Below are 17,617 nucleotides of genomic sequence, written 5' to 3'. Positions count from 1 at the left end.
AGCAAATGAACACAATTATTTTGATGATAATGAAAAAATTAACTTTGCGGATGGTGGAAAAAAACAAACAAAATATGGTTTATTTAACAAAATAAAGTAAAATGATTATTATTGTTGTGCACACTAATACAGCTTAAATTGAATTATTTTTGACTTAACAATAAGTGTTACCACTTCTTGATGTTATTACAGCCTGACAGCACAGTGGCATACTTTCAATTAAAGATCTAATAGTTTCTTGAGGTATATCTTCCCACAGGTAGATAAGACTTTGTCGTAGCTCATATAAAGTGGCTTCTCAAATGTTACAAATGAAATAACTTTCATTTGGTCTTCTGTACACTCTTGGGCAGCACTCAGAACTTACAAGGCAAAACCTTGACTCATCTGTAAATAGGACCTGTCCCCAATCATGTATTTCCCAATTTATATGTCTCTTTGCTAAAGTCAGTCTGTTTCTTTGGTAGTCTACAGACAATCTGGGACCAGTAGCTGCTGCCCGAGGTGGTAAATTCAAAGCACAAAGTCTTCTTTTTATGGTAACTTGACTAACAGCAGTTCCATGAACCTCAGCAAGTCATATTTGGAGACTTTGTGCAGTAGTGAACTGTTCTCTCAGTGTTCAAAGCAATAAAAATCAGTCCTCCACAGCATTGGTAGCTCATGGTCTTCCTTGGCTAAGTCATCTAGCGTGATCATTGGTCTCTACAAACCTTTGTAGAACCCTAACGACTGTTGTATGAGACACTCCAAATCTTCTACCAAGTTGGCAATTTGTTAATCCTTCATTGGACAAAGTAACAATTGCAACATATTCATCACGACTTAAATTTCCTTTAGAACACTGCGTTGCGAACAGATGTGTTGCTCAAATGACTGTTATCTTTTCTGTTGCTCAAATGACTGTTATCTTTTTTTTTTTAAATCCATTTAAAAGCAATACATACTTTTCTTTTAGAAGTGAGGTTTAATTACAGCAAAACATGCTACTTATGAAAAGCTGCTATGATTTCAAAATTAAATAAGGAAAACGAAATAAAACCTACCAAAGTTGTAACAATAAAGATTATTATCATCTTTGAAATCGATAATTCCGAGAAATACATAATATTTTTCAAAATAAGTTGGAATTTATAAGTGGTGCATTAATTTTGCAGTTAAGTGTTAATATGTTTATTTTCAGATTTTCTTTTAATATAAATAGTGACTTTCTAACTAGATGACTTTCTCAAATATTGATAGTAATATAAATATAATATCTCTATCACTATAAATTTCTCAACTTTTGTTTCTAACCCACATCACAATCTCTTACAAACTAATACTTCCTTACTAACACAATTCAGCATCACCAAATCAATACAACTAAGTTACATTTATTTTTAAGAGCTACAAAAGCAAGCTTTAAAAAAAAATAAAATTGTAATGTGGAAGAAATATCAATCAGATATGCTGTGCCCTTTCTCAAAATCCCTGTTGACAGTTGTAATAAAATAAATTATCAGTAAGCACTTCATTTTTCTCATCATTTGTGTTATTCTGTATATAGTAGATATGAGTGATTTTCAATAATTTTGTGAAAAACCAGTTGCTTCAAACTTCAAGAGAACCTTAATTAGATCATAAAACAATTATGTGCAAAATATGAGGGTGAAATAAGCTATAGATCTTACTGATTCTTTCTTATTTTGACTTAAGTTTTTGAAGTTTTAGATCATTATTATCATTATTTAGGGTAGGACTTTTTTTGATGTATTACGATGTAGAATAGAACATAAGTATATATGTTTTTTCAATTTTAAATTTTTGTTAAGGGTGTGTAAGGCTTTTGAAAAATATTCAGATTACCTAAAAATTCATAGAATAAACTGTTTCATGTATAATTTCACTTTTAGCTAAAAAAATAAATTAAACAAGACTTTTTTGTCGAACAAATAAAAATAGTTGTCATCAACTAAATCTGTAAGTAACTGATTCCCTAATCTTTACAATGTTGACAGGACAGGAATTGAGAGATTCTATCTTCAATATGTAGTTCCATTCATATATCTAAATTAAACAAAAATGTTAGCTTTCTACATACAAGCAAACAACCATATTGTACACCAACCGAGCCATTTATAAAAAAACATAAGAGTTAACACTTCTTAAGTATTATTGTCAATCAATTCTAGTTAGGTGAAAACTGTTAGGATTTTTGTGTAAGCTTAAAAAGTTACTTATTTTTTTGATTACTAATAACTAAATTTATACAAATACAAATTAATACTAATTAATTTTTAGGGCATGTTAATTGGATACATGTTTGACTTTCAAAATAAAATTACAAATGCTAACAAAGCCTTTTTATAAATTATTTAAAAAACTTGTTGAAAAAAAAACTAGTTTTTATGTTTAACTGTTATGTATTCTAAAAACTCTAAAGTTAGACTTGAATTGAACTTCTAAAAGACAATGGCATCTTTTTTTGCTTCTAAAATAAAAAAACCTTCAAATTTAAGTATTTGCTGCTGCCATTTTTTTTTTTTTTTTTTTTTTTCCAGTCCTGAAGAATATGAATAGTGTGATGTCTAACATTTTTATTACTCTATGTGTTTTATGTTTCAAATGATATTTCTATTCTAAATAATCAAATTTTCTGTGCAATATTTACCCTTAGAGCTCTTGCCTGAAGATTTTAAAATACTCTTGGGTTTTTTTAATTTGTCTTTTATTACTGCAATCAGCTGTAATAATGGTTCTTCAGCGAGTATAATCACCAATTGAGTTTTTTAAAGTGTCAAAAAAAAAAAATTTTATGTGGTTCAAAGAAATTTAATTTATGCAAAATTAATTATGCGCAATTAATTATGCAAAATTAATTAGCGCAAAAAAAACATTGAAAATCAAAAACAAAAACCCACACTTTTTAAAATTTTATAGTAAAAAATAATGAAATAAAATTTTTTACGCAGTTTTACATGACACTAATTATTATAAAGATAAGATAAACTTATTGTAAATATACAGCTATACAGAGACAATAAATAAGAAATAAAAAGCTGTTCTTTCTGCAGGTCTACCAAGTTAATTTTCAATTCTTTTAAAAATGAAGATGAAAGTGTAAAGAATTTGTGCAGAAATAATGGAAATTTCACTTTAAAAGAACTTTTGGTTGGAAAGGAGAGTAGTGGGAAATAAGTTTTAAAAAAAGGTAAAGTGCAGGAAAATACTTGAATAAAGTAAAAAAGGAAGAGGCATTTTTGAGAGCTTTGTTTTGAGGGATAAAGTACACAGCAATATAAAGACAATATAAATCATGTAAAGAAATGTTGGAAAGAATTTAGAAGAATTAATAGAAATATTTAAGTTGTATAAAAGTTTGCAAAGTGATTAAATGTATTTCAGATCAACGTGTAGTTGCATCCCATACATATATTCTCGCTGCAACAAAATTTAAAACAACTTACAATTGTTTTTTACATATTTTATTTTGTATTTTATAGTTATAACTGTATGTTATTGTATTTTCACTAACTGTATATACAATATATATTGTATGTGCATAATATATATTGTATATACAATAACTGTATGTTATTGCATTTTCATAGTATTAACTAAAAATAGTAGTAATTACCTAAAAAGGGACTAATTCTTGATGTGTTTATCATGAATGTATTTTCAAATGATAATTTTGATTTGTTACTTAAATTTGTATTCAAGTTTTTTATGATTAATTTAGTCTTCATTAATGCTTGTGTACAATCCAAGTTCGTACAATGAGTTTCTCCAGTTTATACCCCAGTTAAAAACCAATGGAAAGATACAACATACATACCTTAATGAAAATGATGATCAACATGATGGCATCACGACTAATGTAGAGTTATTAGGAAATATTCAATCAAATACACATTATAGCTTTCTTGAAGCATTAAACAATTGTGGTGGAATTGCTGTGCTGATATTTCTTCATGCTTTAGTGAGCATTAACCATAAATATGAGATTGTTTTTTATAAAACATGATGCATTTAAGTATGAATGTTTTCTCTATATATTTTTTATATATTTTTTTTCAGGTTGCTGAAAACTCACATTCAGAAGAAGTCCATTTGTTTGTGTTGAAAACTATATTTATTAGTCAAACTTGTTGTCTGTACTTGCAGAGAGAAATGAATGATATGGCTGGCTACGTTCTCATAAATCATGTGTTAGATTGTACCCCAAACAAGCCTGGTCTTAAACTTCTAAAAGTATGTTAGTTTTCATTCATACAATTTTTTTTTTTTATCAATATACAGTGTTGGAAACAAATGTTTGTACATACAATAAATTCTTTCAAAATAATTGTACACAAAAGCATTCCTGCAAAAATAAATTTACAAATAATAAAAATGAAAAGAAAATAGTGTCTAGTTTTTGCATTTACATTTATATTTTAAAATAACATGTGTATAGTGATAAATATGTGTATAAGAAGAGATTTTCAAATTGTAGTACAAGAAAGGTATAGGAAAAAACAGGCTCATACATTTTATTTATTTAAGATGTTGATGTAACAATATAGTTAATATTTTTTGAATATACTTTGGTTTTGTCTTTAATTTCAGCACTTTGAATTCTTCTATCCAGTCCTTCCCAAATTTTCTCAATGTGGTTTAAATCTGGGATGAATGGAGCATATAACCAATGTTATAAAGCAGCTATTGCTTCACTATATGTGCTGTATGTTTTGGATTGTTATCTTTTTGGAAGTAAAATCATGGAATTGAAGTTTTTGTGCCCTTTGAAATAAACTTTTCCTTAAAATGTTCAATTTCTTCATCATAGTTTAATAAATATAAAATTTCCAACAATGTTGGTTGCCATGCACTTCCACAACTTTGCATCCACTGTGTTTCACTGTTGGTTGCCATACATTCCCACGTCATTACATTACCTCCATTGTGTTTTACTGTCAATTTGATATTCTTTGTTTAAGTACTTCATTTGTCATTTTCCAAACAAATCTTAATCCATCTGAATCTCATGTTATATTTACTTTTGTCACTGAATGTAGCCTTTTTCCAAAATTCATTTGGTACATTTATGTTTTAGCAAATGTTTATGCTGATTTACATAACTATTAAAAGGTTTTCTTCAAGAATTACAAGCTTAAAATCCAGCATTTTTATTTTTTTGTTGTCTTTGCTGTTATAGATGTTCTTGCAGCATTTACCAGCTGAGATGCAATGTTTTTAGAACTTTCAAACAAATTTTTGTTTATTTGTTTGAAAATATTTTTTTAGATTTCAGAGATATTTTCACTGCCACTTTTATAAATGAACTAATTTTGCATCATAAATTGCTTAGAAATACATAGTTTAGCCTTAAACTGTAAAGTAGGGTAACTCCACAGCAGCAGCCCAATATAATTTCCTCTTGAACTGTGTATGAATTAACATATGAACTGTATGAACACTTTTTTCCTATTTATTTGCTGTAAAATATTACATAGACTTTCATGGGAAATCTGGTTGATTGGTTGGAAATATTTGAATGATTGAACAAAAAATGTTTCTTAAGATGCTTTTTCCTCCGAGAACCACATCATAACCAGATCAGTAATGTTAATTTATTGTTTTAAAAAATAAATCCCCCAAATGTGACCTGTATGAACACTTTTTTCCTATACCTTTACTGTAATATAATTTGAAAATCAGTTCATTTGTTACTGTATTCTTTTTATTTTCAAATATAAATGTAAATGCAAAAACTAGATACTATTTTCTTTTCATTTTTATCACTTATACATTTATTTTTGCAATCACGCCTTTGTGTACAACAATTTCAAAAGAATTTATTGAATGTTTTTTTTTTTTTTTTAGGTTCTTTTTGAATCAATTTGTGATGGGCAAGTCTTTTACCCATTGTATGATGGAGAAATTCCTGAATTTGTTGTAAACCCATCTACTACTGCTGTTGTGAGAAATGTATGCATCTTGCAACTCTTATTGAAAAACTGGAAATTTTTACGAAGGGCAGGTTCAGCTGTTCATGAAATCTGCCTTACTGTTTTAAAGTTTTTGGTGCGCTTTGACCACCCACATTATAATTTTAATGTAATGCAATTTCAACGAGCTCGTGTAGTAGAGAATATGCTTATGGGTTGCAGGGTAATTAAATTAGTTTTTTCACTGCTTTTAATCTTTTGTTTAATACTAAACCTTTATTTGATGGAAAAGGGAAAAAGGCTCTTTTCATTATTTTTCTTTTAATGGTTTCTAAAAAATTTATTTTTCTTTTTGTAATAGGAATTGCAGCAAGAACAAGCCACAAAACTAGAACCATCATTGTGCAACTTATATGTTGATATTGTGCATAATCTGTTGGGAAAACCTGTTGATTTGCCAGTGTTGCAGTCTCTTTGCAGTTTCCTTATAGCTACACACCCAACCATTGATACTTTAAATCTTCACTCACCAAAGAACTTTTATTTAATTCCAAGAGGTTCCAAAAAAATATTTTTAATCTTTTTTCTTTATCATACTAAGTAATCAAGATAAGATTGAAACACACATGTTTCAATCTTATCTTTTTTATATTGGTTTTATATTATTCACACATTGATTTAGTTGTGTAGTCAGGTTTATAAATATCAATAACTTTATTAAAAAAAGAATTTTAAGAAAATTTTAAAGAAAAAACACAAATAATACTGTACATAAATAAGAGTATGCTTCATTTTCACCTCAAAAAAATTTGCCTTTTTGCTTCACTCAAAATTCAAAGCTGCTTTTACTTGTAGCAAAGTATTCAGTGAAAACAAGGTATTAAAGAACTTCTAATAAGTTGACTGTTATATTTTTAGTTATATTTTTAAGCAAAATATTCCCATACAAAAATAGATATAAGTTTTAAAAAAATACCTGAGTGTATTTACATGATGTTTTTTTTTTAATAGTTTGGTTGTGTTATTAATTCTGTGGTAAATATCAAATAATATATATTATTATTTTTATATAGGATTTATAAGTAATATTTTAATATATTGTTTCTCACAGAAATTAATTTTTTATTTTGCTAAAAGATTAAAAGATGTTTGTTTTTTTTTAGTTTTTTTAAGCAAACATAGCCCTTATTCAAGATTGCTGAGTGAAAAGTCATCAAGACGAACTTCATCATTTAATGATGCAGAAGAGAAATTAGGCCTTTCTATAAAAGATCGTAGCACCTCACCTCAAGTGATACTTTCTCAAAAAGACTCAACACCTGGAAGTATTATGCACTCAGAAGTAATTATTTTGCGCAATGATAATAGCTCTGATTCCTCATCTCCATTATGTAATGCAAAGCCACCAAAGCAATCAAACACATTGAGGATGCCAGGGCATCGTAGAATACAATCAGATGGTGCAGTTCACCTTAAATTTTCTGCTGATTCTTTAAAAAATAAAGTGGTCACAATAACAAATTTTACTGAGTCTCAAGAGTATGATATAATTTCTGATTCTGAGCTTCCATCATCATTTGAAGGGCATGAAGAGTATCTAGTTGTTGATGGTTTTATTGAACAAAAGGTGGGCAGCTTTACACCTCATACAAATTTGATAAATTCACCTGATGCTGACTGTCTCTTTTTCTTAAGACTTGGCTTGTTAGAATTATTACAATCTACATTAAAGCTTTTGCCAGACAATCTTCTTAAAAGAGTTTTTGGGAACATACTAAAATTTGAGCACTTGCTTGTTTTAGTGAATCAACCCTCTGATAAGTTAAGAGAAATAGCTTTAGAGGTATGTGAATGCTGTTTTTAAAGTTAAAAATAAAAAAAATCTGTATAGTTTGTTTTTATCATCTAAGATTTACATTTTATTATAAAGTTATCAAGCATGTATCTGTAGTCTAATTTTTCTGTATTACAATTATGTGTAATCAAGTTATTTAATATATTGTAGTATATCTTTGTGATTGCTTACACCAATTATCATTTATAACTACTTAAAACTAAAATTATTAAATATTTATAAATTAATGCATATTAAATACATAATATAGTTACTTAATTTATAAACTTTTAATTATTTTAAAAGAGATGTTTTGTTTGTTTAGAACCTGTTTATATATTTGGAACGTGGAGGTAGAGATTGCTTTTCTAACTTTAACAAGTTCATGGGGTTTCATTTATTGGCAAACATTGTAAGTGTTAAAACCTTTAATAGAGAGTAACATGTTAACAGGATTTTTATATCTGTTACTGTGTTATCATATCTGTTATCATGGCACTATATTTCTAATATTTTCTAAATAAAATGTATTGATTTTAATTAACAAAACAATTTGTGCTTTTTTAAAAAAAGCTTCACCAACATGAAGTTACTGTGAAGATTATTGAACTTTGTTTAAATGTCCTGAAGATTACACCTGTGCTGTTAAAAGATAATAGGTATTTGTTTTATTTTTTAATTTTTAAGTTTATTTAGTTTTCTTGCTCCAATAAATGGCTTTATTTTTTTTTTAATGTTAAGAATTGATAATCATGATAATTATGATAATTATGAACATAATATGTAATTGATAATCATGCTAGATTTAATTACATGATTTCTCTTTGAAAGTTCGAAACAAACCATTGAAGATGCAAAAAGAATAATGATTGCACCATGTATGGTTCTTTTGCAAGATTCTATACAGAAGCCTGCAGGTTTTGGCTTACTGGTCAAGTTTTTTATCAAAGTGGGTTCTTTTTAAAATTTTTAGTTCTTCAAAATTATTTTTTATGTTGGACTGCTTTCAAACTTTAAACAGTGTTTGTTTTTTGTGAGCATTTTTTAAAAAAAATAAAATGACTGTCTTAGTAAAAATATAGAAATAACAACTAATTTTCTTGATTCAAAGATTTTAGATGAGCAAGAACGCTTACCTTTATTAGCATTTGAAAATGGTTTTGCTGACATAATTGCTAATGTGGTGATTGGGTTGTGCAATGAAAATTTGGGACCAATGAAGTAAAATTCACTAGCTTTTGTATTATTTTTATATTATTTATAACAAGGATGTAAAAATATTTAGATCTGATATTTCATGTTTTTAGAGCTTTATCATTGAGTTTGAGTTTGCCATACCTTCCCAAAACATTTGCCTTACCTTCCCAAAACAGTTTGCCATACCTTCCCAAAACATTTGAGTAGCTATACCTTCTTAAAAGCTTTTATTTCTTAATAAGAAAAAAGCTTACAAATTTTTCTATATACATTTTTTATCAAGGGAAATTTTTATTGTTGTCAGACTTTATATGCTTATTCATCATTTTGTTCATTGTTCATAGTAAAACATCAAACTACCTGTTAATGATGCATGTTTAAATATGTTTACTGACTGTATACATGCACAATGAAATAAAATATGTATGCTAGACCAATTCAAAATTCTGTAATAAAAAAATAATAATAATTCAGTTTCAGTTGCGCTAGTTTCTAATTTGATGTGGTTTGTATTCAAGAAAACTAGTTCAAAATTGAAAGCTTAAATAATGGTGATAAAACGGTAAAATTCTTGCATGAGTTTGATGGAATATAAATGTTACTTAGGTGTTTCATACATTGTTTTATCAAAGCATTTCATTATTTCATTAAGCATTATAAAAGTGTAAGGAATGATTGACTTTCTACTCTGCTGTAAAAAAGTTTTTCTTTTACAGTTCATTTATAAAAGAATTAAAAATTTTCAGATGATCAAATTAAAACAGGAATCTCATCCTGTTCTCATTTGATAATCTAAAGTTTAAAGTTTAGCTCTATCAAGTGTAAGCACGTTTTATTGAAGTCTGTTGCTCAGCACAGTCATTGGTGACTTTGTGCTTGCTGCTTTTTGCTTGGCATTTTGTTAAATAGGATCCCTGGATTAAAAGTAAGAAAAATTGGATCAATTTTAAATGCATCAAACCAACTTATTGATCTTTGTGTGACAAAATCTGACTAATTCTTTTCCTGAAAGTGTGCAACTGATTTTGAATAAACTCTTCTGAAATCAGTTTTGATTAGTGATATTTTTTTAGAGCAGCAATCAAAGCCTCTTTAACTATTTGGGACAAAGTCATAAAATAATGCAAATCTAATCAAATTTTTGCATTTTCTTAATTACAATCTCTGCTACCTGTGTGTCAACAGCACCATAAGTTACCAGAGTTTGGAGTAGATAAAAGTGATTGTACAGAGCATTAAAACTGTTTGGAGCTTGAAATCAGACTTTCACATAAATGGTTATAATCATGGCCTTCTATAATAACAGGCCTTGACATTGTGCAAGAGGCTGCAAAAAACTGAAGGCCAATTAAAAATTTTGTTACTTTAATCGATACACAATTTATGAAGAGCAAATTAATTTTAGAGTTTTAGAATTTTCTCATGTAAATTACTAACAAAAATAAAATTATTAGAGAAAAATAGCAGCACTTCAAAAATCAATATATTTTGCGGTATTTCACGTTGCCAGAATAATATCAATGTTATAATTAACACAATTTGAAGACTAAAAACATAAGTAAAACCTGTTGGTAATTATTTTCTTTAAATACAATTCTGTAATCAACAAAAAGAGTGGATAACTAAAAGCCTAAATATAATGATGAAAATGATCAACAAAAAAATCCATCCTACAAAAACAATCTTTTTATGTATATATATATCTATAAAGTAAATATCTACAACTCCAAATATATTGAGTTATAAAGGCTTAAAAAAAAAAAACGGTTAAAAAGTGTAACAAGAAAATTTTAAAAATGAAAAACTAAAAATTCACAAAAGTTATGATAACTTCAGTATTTTCATCCTTGACTCTCTGTTACTACTAGGAGTGGTGATAAGTGCATGATTCTTTAGCAAAATATTGGAATATACTCTGCATTGCTTTTTTGTTATTTCAAGTCTAAACTTAGCTGCTATAGAGCTATAGATTGAAACTGAGTAATACAAAAGGTCCTGCATAAAGACCCAGTGGCACCTGGAAAAAATAGAAAGCAAAATAATGACCATTGGACAAGAGTATCAGTAGGGACTTGAAGTCCACTCCTGTTTAGACTATTCAGATAATTTCCATATTTGCAATAATAATTAGTTGTATCATCATAAATTTTTATTTTACTTTTTTACACATAGCCAGCTATGTAAACTATAGTTATTAATGTTGACTGATTAACTGAGTTTTCAAGATTATGCAAATTATCCAGCAGTTCTTTTTCATCAGTAGAAGTATCTCTGCAACATATATCACAAGTATGACCATTAATGCCATCTAGAGCAATATCTAGTTTTAAAGTCAATTTGGTATGTTGAATATGTATTTTTTCAATTACAGATTTAGCATTTACAAAGTAGGTACCTCCTGATCCCTGTGAAGCTTAGAAAAAGCTTTTTTAATTGAATCTTTTGAAAACCAACCTAACAAAACATATTTGGCTCCATTACTCAATAACATTTCCACTAAATCAATTAAGCCATAGCATGTATGTGCCATTGGTGTACTGGTATCTTCTGTAAGCTGTTGGACTCGTTTACCAAAAGACTTTATAAAATTTGACAGCTTAGCAGTTTCATGTAACAATTGTAACTGTGGATCATCAACTGAGTGGATTTCACCACATAATTCATTTCTAAAGCGAATGCCAGCACCAGGTACTTTGACATTGGTAACACACCAAAAAGAAATAACTTTTTCTATAAATATGGCAGTACCTTCAAAAGCTTTATTTTCAATGTCTGGGTTCTAAAAGCAGCAACTGTTTCTTCACAAAAAAAACACAAACACAACTTCACAGACTGTCTCTCTATTGGTTTTGGATAAACTGATTTAGCTGTAAGTTTAGAAAGTTTAAAAAGACTATTGCACTCAGCTTTATATAACATTTCTAAATCACTCCACTTAGCCAAGAAAAGTGCTCCATTATGCAAAAATTGAAGCTGACCAGTCTTTTCTGTTAACCAATTGTTTCGTATAGATTTTAAAAGATGCACATAATCATATAATAAAAATGTACCTGATGTTGATAACTATGTTTTACTTTCAACTGTTTTAAATGTTGCAAAAAATCGCTGATTTATTTGGTTACCATCAGTTATTATTGCTAATGTCCTACCATTATCAATATTATTTTTTGTATCAACAATTAGTTAACATTTTGCAAATTGGAATTCAGCTGAAAGATTTGCAACAGGTTGAGCTCTACATATCAACTCTGGACCCCCAAAGAGATGTTTTATCATAAATGATAAAATTGTTGTAGCCAACTTTTCAGGGTGGTTTACTGCATGACCAAACAAAGTGCCCTCTGATAAAGAAGTGAAGCTTTAACATACACTTCATCAATTAAAAGAATACAGTTTCTTTTCATTGGATCTGAACTCATAAGAATTTACTATTTATGAAGTTTAAGTCATTCATTGAGCTAATTTTTGAGGTCAGCTGTGTTAGAGTTCAAATACTTGGCAACTTGGAGTCAATCCAAAAACAGTCATACAAACTTCGTCGCATAGCAAGATATTCATATGCCCAGCATATAATAACTGGGGTATATAAAATTTTACCTACAATAACCTTTCTCATGGCATCAAAGTGCTCAAAAATAGAGTATTAGATTGGTGAGAACTTTCTATAGACTTCAAAAATCTAACTGCTTCAAATAAAGCAGATTTTGTTTTTATTAATGTTATTCTGTTTGTAGTTAAAGATGAAATATCACAAGTTTTGCCATTGTGATAAGCAACAAAAGAAAAATCATCAAAAGTTTCCAAAAGCAATAAAGGAACACCAAGTTTGAAAATTTTTGACTGTGTGTGTGTGAACTTTTTTCATTAAGCTGAAATACAATACAATCATTGCTATAAATGAACATAGATTAAATGTCATCAAATACAAGTGTATCATCTTTTAGTAAGACATTTAAATCATCTGGTAAAACATTTTGAAATCTGCTTGCTGCCATTTTTTTGTGTGCTTTGTTTGGTGGTGTTGGTAAACAATTTGGTGGTACATTTTTAAAAATAGATGGTCATTTTTAAAACTGGTAAAGTAACTTATCATTAATTCGACAATATTAATACAACTTTATAAACTGTTAGTTATTACAGTATCTAGTTAGCTGTTAAATCCTAAAGTTGCTTTATATAACTTATCAACCAATATAATTTCATAAATTACTAAAAAATGCACAATTGCAGACTTCACTTAAAGTAAAAAATCAAAATGTAAAAGTAGTATTATAAATTGGCCTTCAATCAAACAACTTTATTGCGCGATGTCAAGGCCTGTTATTATAGTACCTGACTATTGCACAATGTCAAGGTACAATTCTAATGAAAAGTCAGGTACGGTGAAGACCCTGTAGATAACAAATAGATTCAACAAATAGATTCACCAAATAGATTCACTTGATGATAGGCTCTTGCAGAGCTAAAATAAATTACATCATCACTTGATGATGTAATTTATCTTAGCCCTACATGAAACAAAATAGCTATTTTTAGTAAAGTGAATGCATGGGGACCCATAGAACAGCAAGAAAGATGAAGAAACAAAAGTTTGTCAAATGAAAGTAACAGATATAATCATTGCAAACATGTTTTGTTTTAGGCCATTATTTAAGATACTATGATTGCCTCGTTTCGTCTTTTTATTAATATGAATATTGAATGAGAAGTATTAGTTTGCTGACCACACTTGTGTGATTCTATGTTTTAAAAAAATGAGTTTCTTCCTTTTAAAAAAGTTTAGTGATGTTTTTTTCTATTTATTTTACTTTATTTGGATTTTTGTAACAATATTATCCTCTTATTTTGTAACAAATACTTGCTCATAAAATCTTACCTTCTACCTCCGAAATTCCAGTAACTTTAATTATTTTTAAAACTTTTGTATGGCTGCTATTAATACAAAGTTTTTCTTTAAGAAAAAATCAGTCTTTCTTTTTGTTTGTTTGTACATCTTAGCGAAGAAATGTTTTAGCAAAGAATACTTGCATTAAGTTTATATGTTAAAACCATTAACTAGTGATTTTTCTTTGTAGTTCAAGCTGGAAAAGAGATTGTTTCAGTCAATTTCTTTTGTTGTTAGACTGGTTGGTCAAGAAAGCTTGTTGGTATGGCAACTGGTTTTATGAAATGTTGTTTCAGCTTATGTTTGTTTGATTCTTTTTTAAAAAAAACTTCAGAAGTTATATTCTTACGTGAAAATATGCAGAATGAAATTGTTTTTCTTTTTCAGCACTTGTCAGATGGTTTATTTTCAGATGTACAAGGATGTGCAATTGATGTTGGAATGCATCGATGTAAAGAGAAAGACAAGTATTTTATTTAGTAGTAATATTTTTAGGAATAAGTATAAATTTTTAAACACTGAGTTAGGAATCCAAGTCATTTCAAGTAATCCAAGGATTACTTGAAATGACTTGGATTCAAGTACTAGATAATTTTGTTAAAGTCTTTGTTTTTTACAATTACCTTTTTTCATGAGTATGAGCATAGTGATGAAATCATCATTTTAAAGAATTACTTCTATTAAACACAGATCCTTTTATTACATAAAAACACTCAGTAATTGATTCCATGCTTTTTTTAAATACTTAAAGCAATAACCAAGTAATATTTTTGTTAACTATTAGCATATATATTAGTGTCTGAAAACAAGTAAATATATAATAAAGAAGTACTAAAGTCCAAAGAAGAAATATCAACAGAAGTCTGTAAATGATATGACATGATGATAGAAAGAAGAAAATTTCTTTTTTAATCAATAATGACGTAATGATAGAAAGAAGTAAATAGAACGTTCTTTTTTTTAAAACAAAGTTTTTTGAATGAATGATATTACATAATGTAAGTAAGTAGTGAAAAAGAAAATTTTTATAATCCATGCAAATGGTTGTATGGATTAGGAATGTGCTGACCATCTTATTCTAAATTTGATTATTATAAAAAATTATAATAAATATATTAAAGTACTTGATAATCCTTGGATTCCTTGATTGGTATGGCATCATGTACTTGAGTACAAGCCATTATCAAGTTTATTATAATATATTTAGTTATTTTATTATAATATATTTATATCATAATATATTTATTATAATTTGTTATAATTTAAAATAAGATGGTCAGCACATTGAAATGAAATCTTGTTATGTAATAGAATAATTATCTACTAAAAGCAATATTAACTCAATATGATAACAATTCTCCCCTCAATATATTATAAGGTATTTTAAAAAGCTAAAGGTTTGATTGAAATTTGTCATGTGATGATTTCGCAACATGACTACTTTTCAACTTAAGTAAGAGTATGAGCCGGAATTGATCTTGAACCTCTCAGTGGACTGCATTTTGGGGCTTGGCAAATGTAGATAAATCAAATATTCTTATTGGAAAATATTTTTTAAATAAAGTTATTGAGTGTAGATCTTTGATAACAATTATTAAGAAAGCAGACAGTAGCTTGAAACCCATACTAATGTTTACAACATGTTTAATACACAATTTTTAGATGTAAGAACCATATCATATTGTTTACAAAATTTGTAGATATAATAGTAAGGGCCATAAAATATTGCATGCAATTTATTTAAATAGAATACTAAGAGCCATAGCATATTGCACACAATATTTGTAGCCTATACAGTGTTGTAGTTGTATTTTTTGATTTTTTAGCTGATAACAACATCCTTCTTTACAAAACCTGTCGTTTCTTAAAATATTATTTGATTCAAGCAGCATTTTCCATATTTCAACATCCAAATTCTTACATGTCATCCTTATGGTGCTCAGCGAGTAGGTAAGTTTTTTAAAAAACTGTTTTTTAACTGTAAAATTAGAGTTGATGCTTCTACCTATTTTACTTAATATTCATTAATTTCTAGTCAATTTCCTGGTTCTCCAATTGTTTCTCGCCGTTCAGTACGTGGATTTGTTGCTCAAAGTATTATGCCCAAGATACGTGGCAGTAACTATAATAAAGTTCCCTCACCTGTTGCCACGCAAACTGATATTCAATTGACTTTTCAAGAAATATTGAATGATGCAGTTAAGTTTGTAACTTTGTTCAATAAATGTGAGCGAGCAACTGAAACTGTTATGTTTGGTCATACATTAAAATCACTTCAAGAAACAAAAATGAAAACTGGAGGAGATGCTGACCGAGAGTTTTGTAAATCTCTATTGTTGTGGCTGTTTAACAGTGTCAAGACAGCAATTGTAAATAAATTATATTTTCGTAATCTTGTTTGCTAAATCTCAACTAAATAGTATTCTGTTAAACTAATTGTTACCAAGTTGTATATATTCATGTTTCATATCAATTAGTTTGCATTTGTGTTAAAGGTTCTGAACTATTTTAAAATATACACTAATATTAATTTAATATAATTAACATAATTTAGTATAATTAGTTAACATAATTTAGGATAATTAACATAATATAGTAAGTTTGTTATTTTAAAGCTTTTCTTTTTTTGTTTAATATTTTATTTTAATGGTTTATATATTTTATAAAATTTAATTCATTTTGTGTAACGGGTGACAACTAAAAAACGAGACTGGATTTAAAGACACATATCTCTTTAAAGAAGTAGGATAAAACAAAAAGGAAAAATGTTCTAGAAAGTATTTTTATTCTAGTTTTTATATATATAATCAGTTGTTCTCAATTAAACCATTTCTTCTGACTTTATCAATTAGGCCTGGTATAGACTGAGCTAGGCTCCGTATGAGCTCAATATCAATTTTATTAAGGCAATAATTGATTCTAGAACGTAATTTTTTAAGATTTTCTGCATGCCAATTATTCTTGTAGACAAGGCCTTTCAAAATACTCCAAAAATTTTCGATAGGATGACATTCTGGCAAGTTTGCAGGGTTATCCGCTTTCTCAACATAATGCACGTTTTCCTTGTTTAGGTACATGATTACTGTTTTTGCATAGTGAGATGATGCTAAATCTGGCCAGAATACATATGCACCATCTGAATGATACTTATTGATGAATGGAATAAGTCTCTTCTTAATACATTTGTTTAAATAGATTTTTTGATTTACAGCCAGTCCACTTGGTACAAAATAAGGCCGAGAAATTCCATTTTCAGAAAAAGCAATCCATAGAAGTAATTTCTTTTGAAACTTTTGTTTTGTTTGGTATTTAACTGTAGATGGAGTAGATTTTACATCACTAGTATAAAATATATCATTTCCATTGATACTGGAGTGATTTAGCGTGAAATAAGACTCATCGTCAATGATTGGTTTACGATTTTTGAATTTCTGACATAATCGACTGCACTTAGTTCTAGCTGCTGCTTTTTGCTGGTCAGAGCGTTTTGGAATCGTCATTTTTTTTCTTGACTTAATATTTGTTCTTTTTTTTAATGTTTTATTAATGTGTTGCTGAGTACAGTTGAACTTCTTAGCTGCCTGTCGTTGAGAAACTCCGTCTTTATGGTCAAACATGAGTTTGAGCCTTTCAATGTTTTTCCTGGTCATTTTTTTAGCTTTTACTCCACTTCCTTGAACTCTTTGGTACCCAGATTCACTTTCAGCACGTTTAATTATCTTGTAGATAGTACTTTTAGGTATATTCTCAACTTTAAAGTGGTCATAAGTGAACTTTTTACCAGCA

General features: G+C 28.2%; 1 protein-coding gene and 1 pseudogene across 2 annotated transcripts in view; one reads left to right on the top strand and one right to left on the bottom strand.

Annotated features, from left to right (window-relative positions):
* LOC145183845 (lysosomal-trafficking regulator-like) overlaps positions 1-17,617 on the top strand; it is a 49,239-nt gene that overhangs the window by 21,233 nt on the left and 10,389 nt on the right. For both annotated transcript variants that reach the window (XM_090086423.1, XM_090086422.1), the window contains exons 18-30: positions 3,725-3,964; positions 4,063-4,236; positions 5,851-6,138; positions 6,277-6,472; positions 7,079-7,758; positions 8,075-8,161; positions 8,323-8,408; positions 8,581-8,698; positions 8,861-8,970; positions 14,022-14,093; positions 14,219-14,298; positions 15,658-15,781; positions 15,867-16,200. In XM_090086423.1, coding sequence (XP_089942549.1) covers positions 3,725-3,964; positions 4,063-4,236; positions 5,851-6,138; positions 6,277-6,472; positions 7,079-7,758; positions 8,075-8,161; positions 8,323-8,408; positions 8,581-8,698; positions 8,861-8,970; positions 14,022-14,093; positions 14,219-14,298; positions 15,658-15,781; positions 15,867-16,200 — 2,589 coding nt within the window. The remainder of the gene's footprint in view (positions 1-3,724; positions 3,965-4,062; positions 4,237-5,850; positions 6,139-6,276; positions 6,473-7,078; positions 7,759-8,074; positions 8,162-8,322; positions 8,409-8,580; positions 8,699-8,860; positions 8,971-14,021; positions 14,094-14,218; positions 14,299-15,657; positions 15,782-15,866; positions 16,201-17,617) is intronic.
* LOC149889427 (uncharacterized) lies at positions 11,096-12,490 on the bottom strand (annotated as a pseudogene).

Source organism: Hydra viridissima, unplaced genomic scaffold (genome assembly GCF_058129835.1).
Source record: "Hydra viridissima isolate aposymbiotic clone 2 unplaced genomic scaffold, HvirCarnegie_v1 scaffold_4, whole genome shotgun sequence".
In the NCBI taxonomy this organism is placed as follows: Eukaryota; Metazoa; Cnidaria; class Hydrozoa; order Anthoathecata; family Hydridae; genus Hydra; species Hydra viridissima.
This window is presented reverse-complemented; position numbering and strand designations above follow the sequence as displayed.